General features: G+C 45.8%; 1 protein-coding gene across 5 annotated transcripts; it reads left to right on the plus strand.

Annotated features, from left to right (window-relative positions):
• The first annotated feature begins 363 nt into the window (after positions 1-363).
• Positions 364-18893, plus strand: LOC144484643 (uncharacterized). Of its 5 annotated transcripts, XM_078203111.1 has the most exons (4): positions 364-445; positions 8969-9269; positions 14625-14736; positions 16938-18299. In XM_078203111.1, exon 4 carries the CDS (start codon positions 17288-17290, stop codon positions 18296-18298), a length of 1011 nt encoding a protein of 336 aa, XP_078059237.1. In that variant the 5' UTR covers positions 364-445; positions 8969-9269; positions 14625-14736; positions 16938-17287; the 3' UTR covers position 18299. The 5 variants fall into 5 exon arrangements, with proteins under 5 accessions (XP_078059237.1, XP_078059235.1, XP_078059238.1 ...); XM_078203109.1 differs by lacking the exon at positions 8969-9269 and having other exon boundaries at positions 374-445; positions 16938-18893; XM_078203112.1 differs by lacking the exon at positions 8969-9269 and having other exon boundaries at positions 385-472.
• The last annotated feature ends 227 nt before the right edge of the window (positions 18894-19120 follow it).

Raw genomic sequence — 19120 nt, forward strand, 5'->3', positions numbered from 1 at the left:
TAGAACCAGAAGAGAGTAGCCCCACCCAGCTGGACGACAGTGGAGAGGGATGGAGCAGAATGATGTGGGCGACCTTGCCAAAGGCTGCAAATAGGTCGAGGATAAAAAGGGAAAGTTCATTTTTGTTGCAGTCACATAGGATGTCAGTGCGGACTTTGATAAGAGCTGTTTCAGTAATGTGGCAAGGCAGAAACCTGATTGAAGAATTCAAATATGGAGTTCTGGGAAAGATGGCCTTGGGTTTTGGGAGAAGGCAAAACATTCAGAATGAATGAGGGGGCGGGGCTGGAGGACCGAGCGAGAGCGGCTGGTCCTCCAACCAATCGGAGTGAATGAGGGGCGGGGCTAAGGGCCAGTTGCGCTGTGGTGATCTGGAGCATGCGCAGTGCCGATCACTGGGGATTGAGGCGGTTGCGGAAATATTCAGTCCGGGCGATAACACCGGGTAAATCAGGAATGAGTGATGGAGCCGGTGGGTGGGCGGACTTCGAGGCTTCATAAAAGTCCCGTGGAGGCCGCAAGCCCCCAATAGGAAGCTCGGATTCGATATTTGAACCGTTGAAAGGTTGTTCGGGCTTTTCCCCCGATTCAGGCCCGGGTGAACGACCGCCATCTTGACAGTGTGCGGCCGAGCGCACGCGCAGACAGAGGGAGCTCCATGCTCAGCCCCCTCCGCCCCGATTCAGTCTGATTGGTTGGAGGACCAGCCGCTTGTGCTCGGTCCTCCAGCCCCGCCCCCTCCTCCTATTGGTCCGGAGCTGCCGTCAATCAGCTCCCGGGCATTGTGATGTGGAGCATGCGCAGTGTCATTGCTGTCCTTGTCCCGGAGAAGCGGAGTCAGCGTTAGGCGGTGGCTGGGAGGATTTGGAAACACTTTGTGGATCCGCAAACCCTTCAGAATCATTGTCAGCTCCCTGGTTTGCAGCTGCGCGGCTTCTCCCTCCCTCCCTCCCGGGAACAGGCCCAGGTTAACGGCCCCATCCTGGCTCAGCCACTGGAGGATGGTTCACATCAGAGGATGGGGGAGGGGGACAATAAATAAGAGGTTACACTTTGGCCTCAAATCAATGAGGACTCTGATCTCTGGGAAGGAAGGAAACCCTGGGAGGTGGGCGGGGAGGATTCACAAACACCCGCTGGAGGCCCCAACACCCCCAGTAAAAAGCTGCAGCTCCCGGGTTTGCAGCTTTTTCCCGGGAGAGAGTTGGGGAAGTTTTGTGGAGACAATTCCCGGCTGGTTCAGTTAGTGGTCAATGAAGCTCAGAAATCCTGAGTCAGGATCCTCATTGGGTGGTTGTTTTATTAAAATATTATTATTCATCTGTCGAAGAAAATATTAATTTGTTTTGAAGAATCATTTTTATAGCGTTTGTGAAAATGTCCATTAAAATAGCCGTTTTTCCAATGTATTTCTGATGAGAATTTTAATATTACTGATTTGGGAATTGATTCTCGGGAATGGTCATTCTGAAAATGATTATGTTTTAATTTACTCCATAATGCCAGAAGTCAGTTTGTATTTCAAATGTAATTTAGAATGTCTGGGAGCAAATGTTAAAATGAGGTTTGAGACACCAGCTGCCATTACTTCCTGTGACTGATGATACCTTTGTGCCTGTGCAGGAGGTAATTCCCCTGGTGCTGTGGCACAAATAAAATGGAGCCTTTCCTCGGAACAGGTCCGTGTTAACGGTCACCGTGTTGTTTCAGTGGTGAGCAGGGGACGTGTGGCCATTGTGGTAACAACAGAGTCGGTGGAACTTCATGTCCCCTGACCTTAAAAGAAAATAATTGACTCCTTGGTTGTACAGTCAATCTGCACATGATCTGGAGAACTGAATCCAGCCAGAGTGACAAGGCAGAGGGAGCTGGTCTCAGAGTGGAGACATGAAATGGTGGAGATGGGGCAAGGAGTTTGATTTAGACCAGGGACAAGAGAGAGTGTGTGGGATGGAGATTACAGCTCAAGATAAATGAGATGAAGAAGTGTTCCATGGAAACTCGAATTGTCTGTTATGAATTAGTTTTTTAAGCTCTTTTTGCAGGGAACTAGAAGAGGAGGATTCACAGACAGGAAACTCAAACTAAACTTCAGGTCAAGGTCTACAGAACCATTTGATTCATCATGACCTCAGTATGATTGCTTTTTACAGTGGAGGGAGAAATCATTGCCTGTTTTGTCAGTGGAAGAAAATTTTAAAAATTCAATGTGGCAGAAAAAGACCCGAGACACACACCCCCGAGTGAGAGTGTTCCAGTGAACTGACTGAAAAGAGCTTTAACCGGTTACACAGCCTGAAAAAAATCACACCATTCACAGTGAGAAGAAACCATAAACGTGGTCCGTGTGTGGATAAGGCTTCAACTGATCATCCAACCTGGAGAGACACAAGGTCACCTGCACCGTGGAAATGTGAGGATTGTGGTAAAGAATTCAATTATCCATACTTGCTGGAAAACCATAGACACAGTCACACTGGAGAGAGGCCATTCACCTGCTCCGTGTGTGGGAAAGGATTCACTACCTCATCCCACCTGCTCTTACACCAGCAAATTCACACTGAGGAGAGGCCGTACAGCTGCTCCACCTGTGGAAAGGGGTTCTCATATTCATCCAACCTCGGTGTACATCAGCGAGTTCACACTGGGGAGAGATCGTTCACCTGCTCCTTGTGTGGGAAGGAATTGCTGGGCCATCCGGTCTTTGGTCACACCAGCGAATTCATACAGGGGAGAAGACATTCACCTATTCTGTGTGTGGTAGAAATTCACTCTGTCATCTAACCTGCTGTCACACCAGCGAGTTCACACAGAGGAGAGACCGTTCAGCTTTCCTGTGGAAAGAGGTTCAGGTCTTCATCCAACCTCAGTGCACACAAGCAAGTTCACACTGGGGAAAGGTCGTTCACCTGTTCCACGTGTGGGAGGGAATTCACCAATTCATCCGGCCTCCTGTCACATCAGTGAATTCACACTGAGGAGAAGCCATTTATTTGCACATACTGTGGAAAGAGTTTCAGGCAGTTATCAATCCTCACTGCACATCAACACACACACACTGGGGAGAGACCATTCACTTGCTCCATGTGTGGGAAGGGATTCACTCAGTCGGGCAGCCTGCATTTACACGAGCTCACCCACACTGGGGAGAGGCCATTCACCTGCTCTGTGTGTGGGAAGGGATACACTCGGTCATCCCACTTGCTGACACCTCTGCAAGTTCACAATTGTCAGCAGGAGTTAGATTTTGCAGTTACTGCTGCTGTTAATCACATTCAGGATTGATATTCTGACAATATTGGTTTGTTTCTGCTGACATTAACAATCCCTACAACTGGAATTCTGCTTTAATATTCTGAGATGTCACTGATTTTCAGGGCTGTTGTGTCCCCTTTTAAACGTACTATCTGTGATTTTTTTTTTTGTTTTATTCAGGAACTTGTTTATAATACATTTTCCTTCAGTCTGAAATTGACATTTGGTACAAACTACAATTCAGTGTCTGAAAGATTCCACTGATTAAGATTTCCAATGAGAAAATGCTGACAATTCTTACTGACTTACACATTCTTCACAGTGACACTTCCACGATCACATTTAATTATCAAGGAACATAAAACAATGCACAGATACTTGTTGGTACTGAACTTGAATATTGCTGACAAGAGAGACATGTTGCTGAATCTTTTCAGCATGCACTCATCAGGACAAACGGAAGAATGCCAAATTTTAAATGATTGCAATTTATACTACAGGAGAAAAGGGTGCTAATTGGTGGACTCTCATTGACTTGAAGCTTTGCCATGGAGAAACCAATAGGAGACTGTAGGTTTCTCAAGCTTCTGGGAAATTCAAAAAAGGTGCAAGGCTTTTGTTTGCAGGGAAAGGATCGCTGCATATATATGTATGTCACTTCTCGCAAATATAACTGAGCCGTATTATGAACTCGACTGATTATCTTCAATTGATTGAGTGTAGCTATTAGCACACTCAGGATTGTTCAGCAAGTGCTGCCCAATCTGTAATCACAGTAAACATTGTATTTTTGGTTTTGTGAGTGTGGGCTGCTGAAAAGAAAATCACGACCCATTATGAACAAATCGAGGAACATGCTGTTTTATTCTGTCAGCCATTTACTGGGCTAGCCGGCACTGTAATGTTCACCATTTTATATTCAAATCTGGGGGGGATAATGTTCACTGTTTTATATTCGGGTCTGGGGGATAATGTTCACCATTTTATATTCAAATCTGGGGGGGGATAATGTTCACTGTTTTATATTCGGGTCTGGGGGATAATGTTCACTGTTTCATATTCGGGTCTGGGGTGGATAATGTTCACTGTTTTATATTCGGGTCTGGGGGGGGATAATGTTCACTGTTTTATACTCGGGTCTTGGGGATAATGTTCACTGTTTTATATTTGGGTCTGGGGGATAATGTTCACTGTTTTATATTCGGGTCTGGGGGGGGATAATGTTCACTGTTTTATATTCGGGTCTGGGGGGGGGGATAATGTTCACTGTTTTATATTCGGGTCTGGGTCAATAATCTTCACTGTTTTATATTCGGGTCTGGGGGATAATGTTCACTGTTTTATATTCGGGTCTGGGGGATAATGTTCACTCTTTTCTCTTCAGGTCTGGGTCAATAATCTTCACTGTTTTATATTCGGGTCTGGGGGGGATAATGTTCACTGTTTTATATTCGGGTCTGGGTCAATAATCTTCACTGTTTTATATTCGGGTCTGGGGGATAATGTTTACTGTTTTATATTTGGGTCTGGGGGGGATAATGTTCACTGTTTTATATTCGGGTCTGGGGGGGATAATGTTCACTGTTTTATATTCGGGTCTGGGGGGGAGAAAGTTCACTGTTTTATATTCGGGTCTGGGGGATAATGTTCACTGTTTTATATTTGGGTCTGGGGGATAATGTTCACTGTTTTATATTCGGGTCTGGGGGATAATGTTCACTGTTTTATATTTGGGTCTGGGGGATAATGTTCACTGTTTTATATTCGGGTCTGGGGGGGATAATGTTCACTGTTTTATATTCGGGTCTGGGGGGGATAATGTTCACTGTTTTATATTCGGGTCTGGGGGGATAATGTTCACTGTTTTATATTCGGGTCTGGGGGATAATGTTCACTGTTTTATATTCGGGTCTGGGGGGGGATAATGTTCACTGTTTTATATTCGGGTCTGGGGGGATAATGTTCACTGTTTTATATTCGGGTCTGGGGGGGGATAATGTTCACTGTTTTATATTTGGGTCTGGGGGATAATGTTCACTGTTTTATATTCGGGTCTGGGGGTGGGATAATGTTCACTTTTATATTCGGGTCTGGGGGGGGATAATGTTCACTGTTTTATATTCAGGTCTGGGGGGGATAATGTTCACTGTTTTATATTCGGGTCTGGGGGATAATGTTCACCATTTTATATTCAAATCTGGGGGGGGATAATGTTCACTGTTTTATATTCGGGTCTGGGGGATAATGTTCACTGTTTCATATTCGGGTCTGGGGTGGATAATGTTCACTGTTTTATATTCGGGTCTGGGGGGGATAATGTTCACTGTTTTATACTCGGGTCTTGGGGATAATGTTCACTGTTTTATATTTGGGTCTGGGGGATAATGTTCACTGTTTTATATTCGGGTCTGGGGGGGGATAATGTTCACTGTTTTATATTCGGGTCTGGGGGGGGGGGATAATGTTCACTGTTTTATATTCGGGTCTGGGTCAATAATCTTCACTGTTTTATATTCGGGTCTGGGGGATAATGTTCACTGTTTTATATTCGGGTCTGGGGGATAATGTTCACTCTTTTCTCTTCAGGTCTGGGTCAATAATCTTCACTGTTTTATATTCGGGTCTGGGGGGGATAATGTTCACTGTTTTATATTCGGGTCTGGGTCAATAATCTTCACTGTTTTATATTCGGGTCTGGGGGATAATGTTTACTGTTTTATATTTGGGTCTGGGGGGGATAATGTTCACTGTTTTATATTCGGGTCTGGGGGGGATAATGTTCACTGTTTTATATTCGGGTCTGGGGGGGAGAATGTTCACTGTTTTATATTCGGGTCTGGGGGATAATGTTCACTGTTTTATATTTGGGTCTGGGGGATAATGTTCACTGTTTTATATTCGGGTCTGGGGGATAATGTTCACTGTTTTATATTTGGGTCTGGGGGGGGATAATGTTCACTGTTTTATATTTGGGTCTGGGGGGGGATAATGTTCACTGTTTTATATTTGGGTCTGGGGGGGGATAATGTTCACTGTTTTATATTCGGGTCTGGGGGGGATAATGTTCACTGTTTTATATTCAGGTCTGGGGGATAATGTTCACTGTTTTATATTCGGGTCTGGGGGGATAATGTTCACTGTTTTATATTCGGGTCTGGGGGGGGATAATGTTCACTGTTTTATATTCGGGTCTGGGGGGATAATGTTCACTGTTTTATATTCGGGTCTGGGGGGGATAATGTTCACTGTTTTATATTTGGGTCTGGGGGATAATGTTCACTGTTTTATATTCGGGTCTGGGGGTGGGATAATGTTCACTTTTATATTCGGGTCTGGGGGGGGATAATGTTCACTGTTTTATATTCAGGTCTGGGGGGAGAATGTTCACTGTTTTATATTCGGGTCTGGGGGGGATAATGTTCACTGTTTTATATTCGGGTCTGGGGGGGGATAATGTTCACTGTTTTATATTCGGGTCTGGGGGATAATGTTCACTGTTTTATATTCGGGTCTGGGGGATAATGTTCGCTGTTTTATATTCGGGTCTGGGGGGATAATGTTCACTGTTTTATATTCGGGTCTGGGGGGGATAATCTTCACTGTTTTATATTCGGGTCTGGGGGATAATGTTTTCTGTTTTATATTTGGGTCTGGGGGGGGATAATGTTCACTGTTTTATATTCGGGTCTGGGGGGGATAATGTTCACTGTTTTATATTCGGGTCTGGGGGGGATAATGTTCACTGTTTTATATTCGGGACCGGGGGGGAGAATGTTCACTGTTTTATATTCGGGTCTGGGGGATAATGTTCACTGTTTTATATTTGGGTCTGGGGGATAATGTTCACTGTTTTATATTCGGGTCGGGGGGGGGGATAATGTTCACTGTTTTATATTCGGGTCTGGGGGGGATAATGTTCACTGTTTTATATTTGGGTCTGGGGGATAATGTTCACTGTTTTATATTCGGGTCTGGGGGGGATAATGTTCACTGTTTTATATTCGGGTCTGGGGGATAATGTTCACTGTTTTATATTCGGGTCTGGGGGATAATGTTCACTGTTTTATATTCGGGTCTGGGGGGGATAATGTTCACTGTTTTATATTCGGGTCTGGGGGGGGATAATGTTCACTGTTTTATATTCAGGTCTGGGGGATAATGTTCACTGTTTTATATTCGGGTCTGGGGGATAATGTTCGCTGTTTTATATTCGGGTCTGGGGGGATAAGATTCACTGTTTTATATTCGGGTCTGGGGGGGATAATGTTCACTGTTTTATATTCGGGTCTGGGGGGGGGATAATGTTCACTTTTATATTCGGGTCTGGGGGGGGATAATGTTCACTGTTTTATATTCGGGTCTGGGGGGGGGATAATGTTCACTTTTATATTCGGGTCTGGGGGGGGATAATGTTCACTGTTTTATATTCAGGTCTGGGGGGAGAATGTTCACTGTTTTATATTCAGGTCTGGGGGGGATAATGTTCACTGTTTTATATTTGGGTCTCGGGGGGATAATGTTCACTGTTTTATATTCAGGTCTGGGGGGGATAATGTTCACTGTTTTATATTCGGGTCTGGGGGGGATAATGTTCACTGTTTTATATTCGGGTTTGCGGGGGAGAATGTTCACTGTTTTATATTCGGGTCTGGGGGGCATAATGTTCACTGTTTTATATTCGGGTCTGGGGGGGATAATGTTCACTGTTTTATATTCGGGTCTGGGGGGGAATAATGTTCACTGTCTGGGGTTTGTGAGCTCGGGTTGATTCTGCCTACGGTGCATTCTCAGTTGTCAGAGCTCTCATTAAAAGCCCTAATTTCCAGTCAGTGACTGAGTTGTCTCTGATGGGATGGAGAATCAGAGTGGGGGTAATGTGCTTCATGGACAGCGATGGGTGGGAGTGAGTATAAAATAAACCAGGACTACACCAAGTAGTTTTGAGAACATTGAAACCATCACAAAATATCACAGCATCATGTTGGAAAACAGAATACTTTATCTGAATCTTTGATCAATTTTGTTTGATTCAATATTGTGAGTGACTTGTTGGATTGCTGGTTATTTTCTAAAGGCAGCTCAGCACCATCATTTTGGCCATAAACTCGGCCCTGGTAACTGCTGCTTTTTTTCTGCACCTTCTGTTTTAATTTTAAGTGGAACCTTAATATTTGCTTGGTACACCGGCCGATTGATCTTTCCAGGGGTGAGTGTGTCTGAGAAATATACAACTAAAAAAATTCTCTATTTACCTCCTGCATTGCTGCAGTAAATATACATTGTTCTGACTCTGCCAGCAGGGCTGTGGAATTAATTGGATCGATCTTAAAGAGAGCCCGGCTGGGCAGGATAAAGTCACAGAGGTTTACAGCATGGAAACGTGAGCCAAATGGTTTCCATCTGTGATGTATCATTGCATAAAACAGAATATTCAGTCTCAGGAGAAAGAAAGTGAAATAAACCAGTTTCTGGGGGATTTACCCAATCAGTATGAGCACCTTCAGGAGAGCGGGGGGAGGGGGGAAACCAGTGAGAAATGTTTTAAAAACTCAGGGTGTTCCCACAGGAGAGCACTGGTTTAAATCAATTTTAGAAATGGAGAATGGCAGTGCACAAATTCAGAGGAATGTATTTTAAAAAATTAATTGATCTCAATTGCACAAGATAATTTTCTATTATGTCTTTGATTGACAATGGCGCTGTTAATTCCCAGGTGCTCCTGCGGTTGTGAACGTGCCCTATTCTTCCGGTGAAGCGGGCAGAGAGGGGAGTGATTTTTGGAGGGCAGAACTGGAAGATAAGATAAGCTGAATTTATTTTTACTTACTTTTTTCGGAGTTGTTTTTTTCCTGAGAAACAGGAAACTGGAAGTCAGCCGTAGGGAGACCTGGGACGTTTTTTTTTTTTGCCCACTAAATTTGAACGGGGAGGTAACCCGAGACTCTACACGTGTATAGAGTCTCCCACCCTCCCTCCTCCTCTAACCTAAAAAAAAAGACTCGGTGTGAGAGCAGGTGAGCTTTCTTTTTCTTTTTCTTCTTTTCTCTTTCGTTTATTAGTTCGGGAAGTTAGCAGGGATGTCAGTGCAGGCAGTGCAATGTTCCTCCTGTGGGATGTGTGAGGTGAGGGACACCATTAGTGTCCCAGCTGAGTACACCTGCAGGAAGTGCACCCAATTCCAGCTCCTTGAAGACCATGTTAGGGATCTGGAGTTGGAACTGGATGAACTCAGGATCATTCGGGAGGCAGAGACAGTTATAGATAAAAGCTACAGGGAGGTTCATACTCCTAGGAATGAGGATACTTGGGTGACTGTTAGAAAGGGTAAGAAGCAGACAGTGCAGCGATCCCCTGTGGCCGTTCCTCTGTATAACAAGTATACCGTTTTGGATACTGTTGGGGAGGGCGACTTACCAGGGGTAAGCCATGGGGTACAGATCTCTGGCACAGAGTCTGTCCCTGTTGCTCAGAAGGGAAAGGGGGGGAGGAGTAGAGCATTAGTCATTGGGAACTGCATAGTTAGGGGGACAGATCGGAGATTCTGTGAGAGCGAGAGGGACTCGCGGCTGGTGTGTTGCCTCCCAGGTACCAGGGTCTTTGATGTCTCGGATCGTGTTTTCAAGATCCTTAAGGGGGAAGGGGACCAGCCCCAAGTTGTGGTCCACACAGGCACCAATGACATAGGTAGGAAAAGAGATGGGGATATAAGGCAGAAATTCAGGGAGTTAGGGTGGAAGCTTAGAGCGAGAACAAATAGAGTTGTTATCTCTGGTTTGTTACCCGTGCCACGTGCTAGTGAGGAGAGGAATAGGGAGAGAGAGCAGTTGAACACGTGGCTACAGGAATGGTGCAGGAGGGAAGGATTTAGATACCTGGATAATTGGCGCTCATTCTGGGGTAGGTGGGACCTCTACAAACGGGATGGTCTTCACCTGGACCAGAGGGGTACTAATATCCTGGGGGGGAAATTTGCTAATGCTCTTCGGGAGGGTTTAAACTAATTCGGCAGGGGGGTGGGAACCTGGATTTCTGCTCCAGTGTACAGGAGGATGTGAGTGGTGAGGTGATGAATAAGATTTCAAGGTCGCAGGAGTGTACCGGCAGGCAGGAAGGTGCTTTGAAGTGTGTCTACTTCAATGCCAGGAGCATCCGGAATAACGTGGGTGAACTTGCAGCATGGGCTGGTACCTGGGACTTCGATGTTGTGGCCATTTCGGGGACATGGATAGAGCAGGGACAGGAATGGTTGTTGCAGGTTCCGGGGTTTAGATGTTTCAGTAAGATCAGGGAAGGTGGTAAAAGAGGAGGAGGTGCGGCATTGTTAGTCAAGGACAGTATTACGGTGGCAGAAAGGATGTTAATGAGGACTCGTCTACTGAGGTAGTATGGGCTGAGGTTAGAAACAGGAAAGGAGAGGTCACCCTGATGGGAGTTTTCTATAGGTCTCCGAAAAGTTCCAGAGATGTAGAGGAAAAGATTGCAAAGATGATTCTGGATAGGAGCGAAAGTAACAGGGCAGTTGTTATGGGGGACTTTAACTTTACAAATATTGACTGGAAATGCTATAGTTCGAGTACTTTAGATGGGTCAGTTTTTGTCCAATGTGTGCAGGAGGGTTTGCTGACACAGTATGTAGATAGACCAACAAGAGGCGAGGCCACATTGGATTTGGTACTGGGTAATGAACCAGGCCAGGTGTTAGATTTGGAGGTAGGTGAACACTTTGGTGATAGTGACCACAATTCGGTTACGTTTACTTTAGCAATGGAAAGGGATAGGTATACACCGCAGGGCAAGTATTATAGCTGGGGGAAAGGAAATTATGATGCGATTAGGCGAGATTTAGGATGCACAGGATGGGGAAGAAATCTGTAGGGGATGGGCACAATTGAAATGTGGAGCTTGTTCAATGAACAGCTACTGCGTGTCCTTGATAAGTATGTACCTGTCAGGCAAGGAGGTAGTGGTCGAGCGGGGGAACCGTGGTTTACTAAAGAAGTTGAATCTCTTGTGAAGAGGAAGAAGGAGACTTATGTAAAGATGAGACGTGAAGGCTCAGTAAGGGCGCTTGAGAGTTACAAGTTCGCCAGGAAGGAGCTGAAGAGAGAGCGAAGAAGAGCCAGGAGGGGACATGAGAAGTCTTTGGCAGGTAGGATCAAGGAAAATCCTAACGCTTTCTACAGGTATGTCAGGAATAAAAGAATGACTAGGGTAAGATTAGGGCCAGTCAAGGACAGTAGTGGGAAGTTGTGCGTGGAGTCTGAAGAGATAGGAGAGGCGCTAAATGAATATTTTTCGTCAGTATTCACACAGGAAAAAGACAATGTTGTCGAAGAGAATACTGAGATACAGGCTATTGGACTAGACGGGATTGAGGTTCATAAGGAGGAGGTGTTAGCAATTCTGGAAAGTGTGAAAATAGATAAGTCCCCTGGGCCGGATGGGATTTATCCTAGCATTCGCTGGGAAGCTAGGGAGGAGATTGCAGAGCCTTTGGCTTTGATTTTTATGTCATTGTCTACAGGAATAGTGCCAGAAGACTGGAGAATAGCAAATGTTGTCCCCTTGTTCAAGAAGGGGAGTAGAGACAACCCTGGTAATTATAGACTGGTGAGCCTTACTTCTGTTGTGGGCAAAGTTTTGGAAAGGATTAGAAGAGATAGGATTTATAATCATCTCGAAATTAATAATTTGATTAGGGATAGTCAGCACGGTTTTGTGAAGGGAAGGTCGTGCTTCACAAACCTTATTGAGTTCTTTGGGAAGGTGACCAAAGAGGTGGATGAGGGTAAAGCAGTTGATGTGGTGTTTATGGATTTAAGTAAAGCATTTGATAAAGTTCCCCACTTTAGGCTATTGCAGAAAATACAGAGGCATGGGATTGAGGGTGATTTTGAGATTTGGATCAGAAATTGGCGAGCTGTAAGAAGACAGAGGGTGGTGGTTGATGGGAAATGTTCATCCTGGAGTTCAGTTACTAGTGTACCGCAAGGATCTGTTTTGGGGCCACTTTTGTTTGTCATTTTTATAAATGGTCTGGATGAGGGCGTAGAAGGATGGGTTAGTAAATTTGCGGATGACACTAAAGTCGGTGGAGTTGAGGACAGTGTGGAAGGATGTTGCAGGTTACAGAGGGACATAGATAAGCTGCAGTGCTGGGCTGAGAGGTGGCAAATGGAGTTTGATGTGGAAAAGTGTGAGGTGATTCACTTTGGAAGGAGTAACAGGAATACAGAGTACTGGGCTAATGGTAAGATACTTGGTAGTGTGGATGAGCAGAGAGATCTCGATGTCCATGTGCATAGATCCCTGAAAGTTGGCACCCAGATTGATAGGGTTGCTAAGAAGGCGTACAGTGTGTTAGCTTTTATTAGAAGAGGGATTGAGTTTCGGAGCCATGCTGTCATGTTGCAGCTGTACAAAACTCTGGTGCGGCCGCACTTGGACTATTGCGTACAGTTCTGGTCGCCGCATTATAGGAAGGATGTGGAAGCATTGGAAAGGGTGCAGAGGAGATTTACCAGGATGTTGCCTGGTATGGTGGGAAGGTCTTATGAGGAAAGGCTGAGTGACTTGAGGCTTTTTTCGTTGGAGAGAAGAAGTTTAAGAGGTGACTTAATAGAGGCATTCAAGATGATCAGAGGATTAGATAAGTTGGACAGTGTAAGCCTTTTTCCTCGGATGATGATGGCTAGCACGAGGGGGCATAGCTTTAAATTGAGGGGTGATAGATATAGATCAGATGTCAGAGGTAGGTTCTTTACTCAGAGAGTAGTAAGGGTGTGGAATGCCCTGCCTGCAACAGTAGTGGACTCGTCAACATGAAGGGCATTTAAAGGGTCATTGGATAAACATATGGATGAGATTGGAATAGTGTAGGTTGGATGGGTTTAGATTCGTTTCACAGGTCGGTGCAACATTGAGGGCCGAAGGGCCTGTACTGCGCTGTAATGTTCTATGTTCTATAGTCATTCCACAGGAGCCTATTGCGCAGGCGCAGTGCTGTATCTGGGGCATGCGCAGTGTCACTGCTCAGAGTCCTGAATGCGGGAGACGCTTTTTTCAGCGGGTGAGTCGGCTGGGCTGCGGGAGAAGTGGAGCCGGGAGTTGGGGTAGGGAGGGAGCGAGCGGAGGCTTCACAAACATCCGCTGTAGGCTGCACGGCCCGAATCAGACCCTGCAGGTCCCGGGTTTACAGCTCCCAGGCTTTTATCTCGGGAACAGGCCCCGGTTATCGGCCGCCATCTTGTTTCAGCGGGGAAGGAGGGCACATGCGCTGCTGTCTGTGACGGGTCACAATGGGCGTGGTTTCGGGGGCTGGTTCAGAACCTCTATCTTCAGAGGGACAATAGGTAGCAGGGCGCATGCGCAGCTATCCAAGAACATCGGAATAAGAATTCGAAACAGGAGCCCGTCATTCGGCCCATCGAGCCTGCTGCATCATTCAATAAGATCATGTCTACTTTGCTACCCCCAGCCCGTCCATACCCTTAACTCTCTTGTGGATCAAAACCTCAGCTTTGAATATATTCAATGACCTGCCTCCAATCCTCACTGGTGAAGACAGAGTTCCAAAGATCAACAACCCGCTGAGAGAAAAGATCTCTCTTCATCTTCATCTTAAATTTGAGATCCTTTATTTTTACTTGATTCCCACACCTGAGGAAACATCCTCTCAGCATCTACCTTGTCAAGCACCTTATATCATATGAATCACAGAATCCCTACAGTGCAGAAGCAGGCCATTTGGCCCATCGAGTCTGTGCCGACCACAATCCCACCCAAGCCCCATCCCCACAACCCCATGCATTTGACACGAGGGTCAATTTAGCATAGCCAATCCACCGAACCACAGTCTTTGGACTGTGGGAGGAAACCAGAGCACCTGGAGGAAACCCACACAGACAGTGCACAGAAAATGTGCAAACTCCACACAGACAGTGACCCAAGGCCGGAATTGAACCTGGGACCCTGGCGCTGTGAGGCAGCAGTGCTAGCCACCATGCCGCCCTTAAATTCCCAGATATTTCAATAGGATTACTTCTCAGTCTTCTAAACTCCAAAGAGTACAGGCCCAAGCTGCTCAACCTGAAAGATAAAACCCCTCATTTCAGGAATCAACCAACTGGATCTTCCCTGAACTGCCTCCACTGCAATTTTGTCCCAGCTGAAGTAATTCTGTGCCAGGTTAAAGGAGGAGTGAATGTTTGGAATTTCTGTTCTGGACAGATGCTGATGGATTTTGGAAACTCCTTTTACAGGGGATTAGAAGGGAAAGATTTACACACAGCAAACTCAGACCAAAAGAAATGTTTGTCTGTCTTGAATTTCTAACCTTGAATTACACCTATAACTTTCCTCATTTACAGGGACAAGATTTGAAGATTGCAACATTTTTCCCGGACACCAATCTCTCTGAGATCTTTGCAGATGTAGACTCCAGCGGATTTAAAATGTTGAAAACAGTGAAATGGTTTTGGGGTGAGTGCTACTGAGCATTAAGTTAAATTTAGAGCATGCTCTGATTCCATGGATCTCGGGCTACTGTGACTCCTTTACCATGGATGGGCAGGCAATGGTGCAGTGATAGTGTTATTGGATTAGTAATACAGGGATCCAGGGCAATGCACTGTGAACCCTGGGTTCGAATCCCACAGTGGCAGATGTTGAAATTTGAATTCAGTAAAAATCTAGAATTGGAAGTCCATTGATGACAATTGTTGTAAAAATCCATCTGATTTAATAATTTCCTTTAAAGAAGGAAATCTACCACATCCCCCAGCAATGCAAGCCACTCAGTTCAAGGGCAATGAGTTATGGGCAGTAGATGCTGATGCAGCCAGCACATAGAGTCATAGAGCAATACAGCACGGAAACAGGCCCTTAGGCCCAACTGATCCATGCCAACCATGGTGCCCTCCCAGCTAGTCCCAAATGCCCGTGTTTGGCTCATGAATTGGAAAGGATTAGAGAGATATGTACTTATCCAAATGCTTTTTAAATGTTTAAACCTGCTGTTTGAACATTCAACCACTTTCTCTGGCAGCTCAATCCATGTACACATCACCCTCTGCATGAAGAATTTGCCCCTCAGGTCCCTTTTAATCTTTCCCCTCTCATATTAAATCTATGTCCTCTAGTTTTCAATTCCCCGACCCTGGCAAAAAGACAATGTGGGTTCATCCTATCTATGCCCCTCATTATTTAATACACCTCAATATAGTCACCCCACATTCTCCTACATTCGAAGGAATAAACCCGAGCCTGTCCAACCTCTCATGATCATTCAGACCCATTAGTCCCGGCAACATCCTCATAAATCTTCTTTGCACTCTTTACAGTTTATCAATGTTTTTCCTATAACAGGGTTACAAAAACTGTCCGCAATACTCCAAGTGCAGCCTCACCAACGACTCATACAACTATAACATAATGTCCCAACTCCTATACTCAGTGCCCTGACTGATGAAGGCCAGTGTGCTAAATGCCTTCTTCACCACTCTGTCTACCTGTGACATCACTTTCAACGAACAATATACTTGTACTCCTGGGTTCCTCTGTTCCTCAACACTCCCCAGGGCCTTACCATTCACTGTATAAGTCCTACCCTGGTTTGACTTTCCAAAATGCAACACTCACACTTAAGACCATAAGACATAGGAGCAGAATTAGGCCACTTGGCCCATTGAGTCTGCTCCGCCATTCAATCATGGCAGATATTTTTCTCATCCCCATTCTCCTGCCTTTTTGCCATCACCCCTGATCCCCTTATTAATCAAGAACCTATCTATCTCTGTCTTAAAGACAGTCAATGACCCGGCCTCCACAGCCTTCTGCGGCAAAGAGTTCCACAAATTCCCCACTCTCTGGCTGAAGAAATTCCTCCTTATCTCTGTTTTAAAGGATCGTCCCTTTAGCCTGAGGTTGTGCCTCTGTGCTCTGTATTATTTGTACTGAAATCCATTTGCCAATCATCGGCTCACTTCCTTAACCGATCAACTGATGAAGATCCCCCTGTATATATATATATTTCCAGACGTCTCTTCCCTCAGAGGGCTGTTAGTCTTTTGGATTTCTCTTCTACAGGGACCAGTGGAGGCTGAAGATCATTGAATATATTCCAGTTAGACAGATCTTTGATGACAAGGGTGTCAAGGGTTATGGGGAACAGACAAGAAGATGGAGCAAAAGCTAAGATGTGGGGGGATTTCTTCACTCAAGGATGTGGTAAAGCTTTGGAATTCTCAATCCCTGAGGACAGTGAAACCTCAGTCATCAACTACTTGCAAGAGAGCGATTGATTGGTTTCTAGATATTGAGGATATCAAGGGATATGGGTTTAGTGTGGGGAGAATGATGCTGAGGTAGATGAACGAATTATCTCATTGAATAGTTTAAAAGGCTCGATGGGCCAAATGGCCGACTGCAGCTCCTATTTGTTATGGTCTCTGTGTCCAGGACAAGAAGCAGTGAGCATGGATCTGTCAATCAGCACCTTCAGGAGAATTGGGAGGGTGAATATTAGATACAGCAGAGTGAGAATGGAGGGAGAGTGTGTGGGATGGCGATTTACAGCTTCTTGGGACTGAAATAGGAAAGAATGTTCGATAGAAACTAGAATTGTCTGTTCTGAATTTCTATCCTGTACTGATACTGATGACTTTTGTAAACTTGTTTTACAGGATATTGAAAGAGGAATCACAGGCCGAAATCTCAAACGTCACGTCAGATCTGACAGAGTCATATTCCATGGGAGCTGAATATCATCGGCCTTTGAATCTAGAAGGAGAAATGGTTGTCCAGTCTGTTGATTTGAAAAGATTTCAAACATCAGTGTGACTGGAAAAACACCAACACACGGCCACACTGGAGTGAGAGTCTTCCAGTGCACTGACTAAAGAGCTTTAACCAGTTACACAGCCTGAATAACTATCACACCATTCACAGCGGGGAGAGACTGTACCCGTGTTCTGTGTGTGGACAAGGCTTCAACTGATTGTCCACCCAAGGGAGAGGCAAGGACACCTGCACCATGGAGAAACCATGGAAATGTGCGGACTGTGCGAAGAGATACAGATACCCAAATGAGCTGGAAGCTCATCGGCGCAACCACATTGGGGAGAGGCCATTCACCTGCTCTCAGTGTGGGAAGGGATTCACTCGGTTATCCATCCTGCAGTCACACCAGCAAGTTCACACTGGGGAGAGACCGTTCACCTGCTCTCAGTGTGGGAAGGGATTCACTCGGTTATCCACCCTGCAGAAACACCAGCGAGTTCACACTGGGGAGAGGCCATTCACCTGCTCTCAGTGTGGGAAGGGATTCACTCGGTTATCCATCCTGCAGTCACACCAGCGAGTTCACACTGGGGAGAGGCCGTTCACCTGCTCTCAGTGTGGGAAGGGATTCTGTGATCCATCCAGCCTGCGGATACACCAGCGGGTTCACACTGGGGAGAGGCCATTCACCTGCTCTCAGTGTGAGAAGGGATTCTGTAATCCATCCAGCCTGCTGAGACACCAGCGAGTTCACAGTGGGAAGAGGCCGTTCACCTGCTCTCAGTGTGGGAAGGGATTCTATGATTCATCCAGCCTGCGGATACACCAGCGGGTTCACACTGGGGAGAGGCCATTCACCTGCTCTCAGTGTGGGAAGGGATTCACTTGGTCAAACCAGCTGCAGAGACACCAGCGAGTTCACACTGGGGAGAGGCCATTCACCTGCTCTCAGTGTGGGAAGGAATTCACTCGGTCATCCCAGCTGCAGAGACACCATGAAGTTCACACTGGGGAGAGGCCATTCACCTGCTCTCAGTGTGGGGAGGGATTCACTCAGTCATCCCACCTGCTGAGACACCAGCGAATTCACACTGGGGAGAGGCCGTTCACCTGCTCTCAGTGTGAGAAGGGATTCACTCGATTATCCAGCCTGCGGATACACCAGCGAGTTCATACTGGGGAGAGGCCATTCACCTGCTCTCAGTGTGGGAAGGGATTCAGTCTTTCATCCCAGCTGCTGAGACACCAACGAGTTCACGAGTGATTCCAGGGGTTGGATTCTGCTGTTATTGTTTCTGCTCTCAGTTACATCCAGGACAGCATTTTGTTCATTCTCACAGTTGGTCAATGGGGAGGATGCTCTGATTGTGGGAAGGGATTCACTGATTCATCCGACCTGCTGAAACACCAGAGAATTCATAATGGGGAGAGGCCATTTATCTGCTCCGAGTGTGGGAAGGGATTTACTCAGTCATTCAACCTGCTAAAACACCAGCCTAGTCACACTGGAGAAAGGCCATTCACTTGCTCCAGTTGTGGGAAGGGATTTATTGATTCATCCAGCCTGCGGAGGCACCAGCGAGTTCACACCAGGGAGAGACCATTCACCACCTCTGATTGTGGCAAGGGATTCAGTCAATCATCCAACCTGGTAAAGCACCAGCGAATTCACACTGGGGACAGGCCATTCACCTGCTCCGTGTGTGGGAAGGGATTCACTCGGTCACCTCACCTGCTGAAACACCATCATGTTCACGAGTGATTGCAAGGACTGAATTTTGCTGTTAATCTCATCGAGGTCCCAACCATTTTCATTGGTGTCTGTTTCTGCTGATGTTAATAAACCCTGGCCCAGTTGTAAGATTTGTATTGTGGATTGTCTTGTCTGAGTCCTGAACTCGTAAATAAAAACAAGAAGTGCTGTAAAAACTCAGCAGGTCTGACAGCATCTCTGGAGAGAGAAACAGAGCTAATGTTTTGACACTGAAGAAGAGTCACATTCAACTGGAAACATTAATTGTTCCTGTCTTTACAGATTCTGTCAGACGTACTGAGATTTTGCAGCAACTTCTGCTTTTAGACTGAC

Source organism: Mustelus asterias, unplaced genomic scaffold (assembly GCF_964213995.1).
Source record: "Mustelus asterias unplaced genomic scaffold, sMusAst1.hap1.1 HAP1_SCAFFOLD_122, whole genome shotgun sequence".
Taxonomy (NCBI): Eukaryota; Metazoa; Chordata; class Chondrichthyes; order Carcharhiniformes; family Triakidae; genus Mustelus; species Mustelus asterias.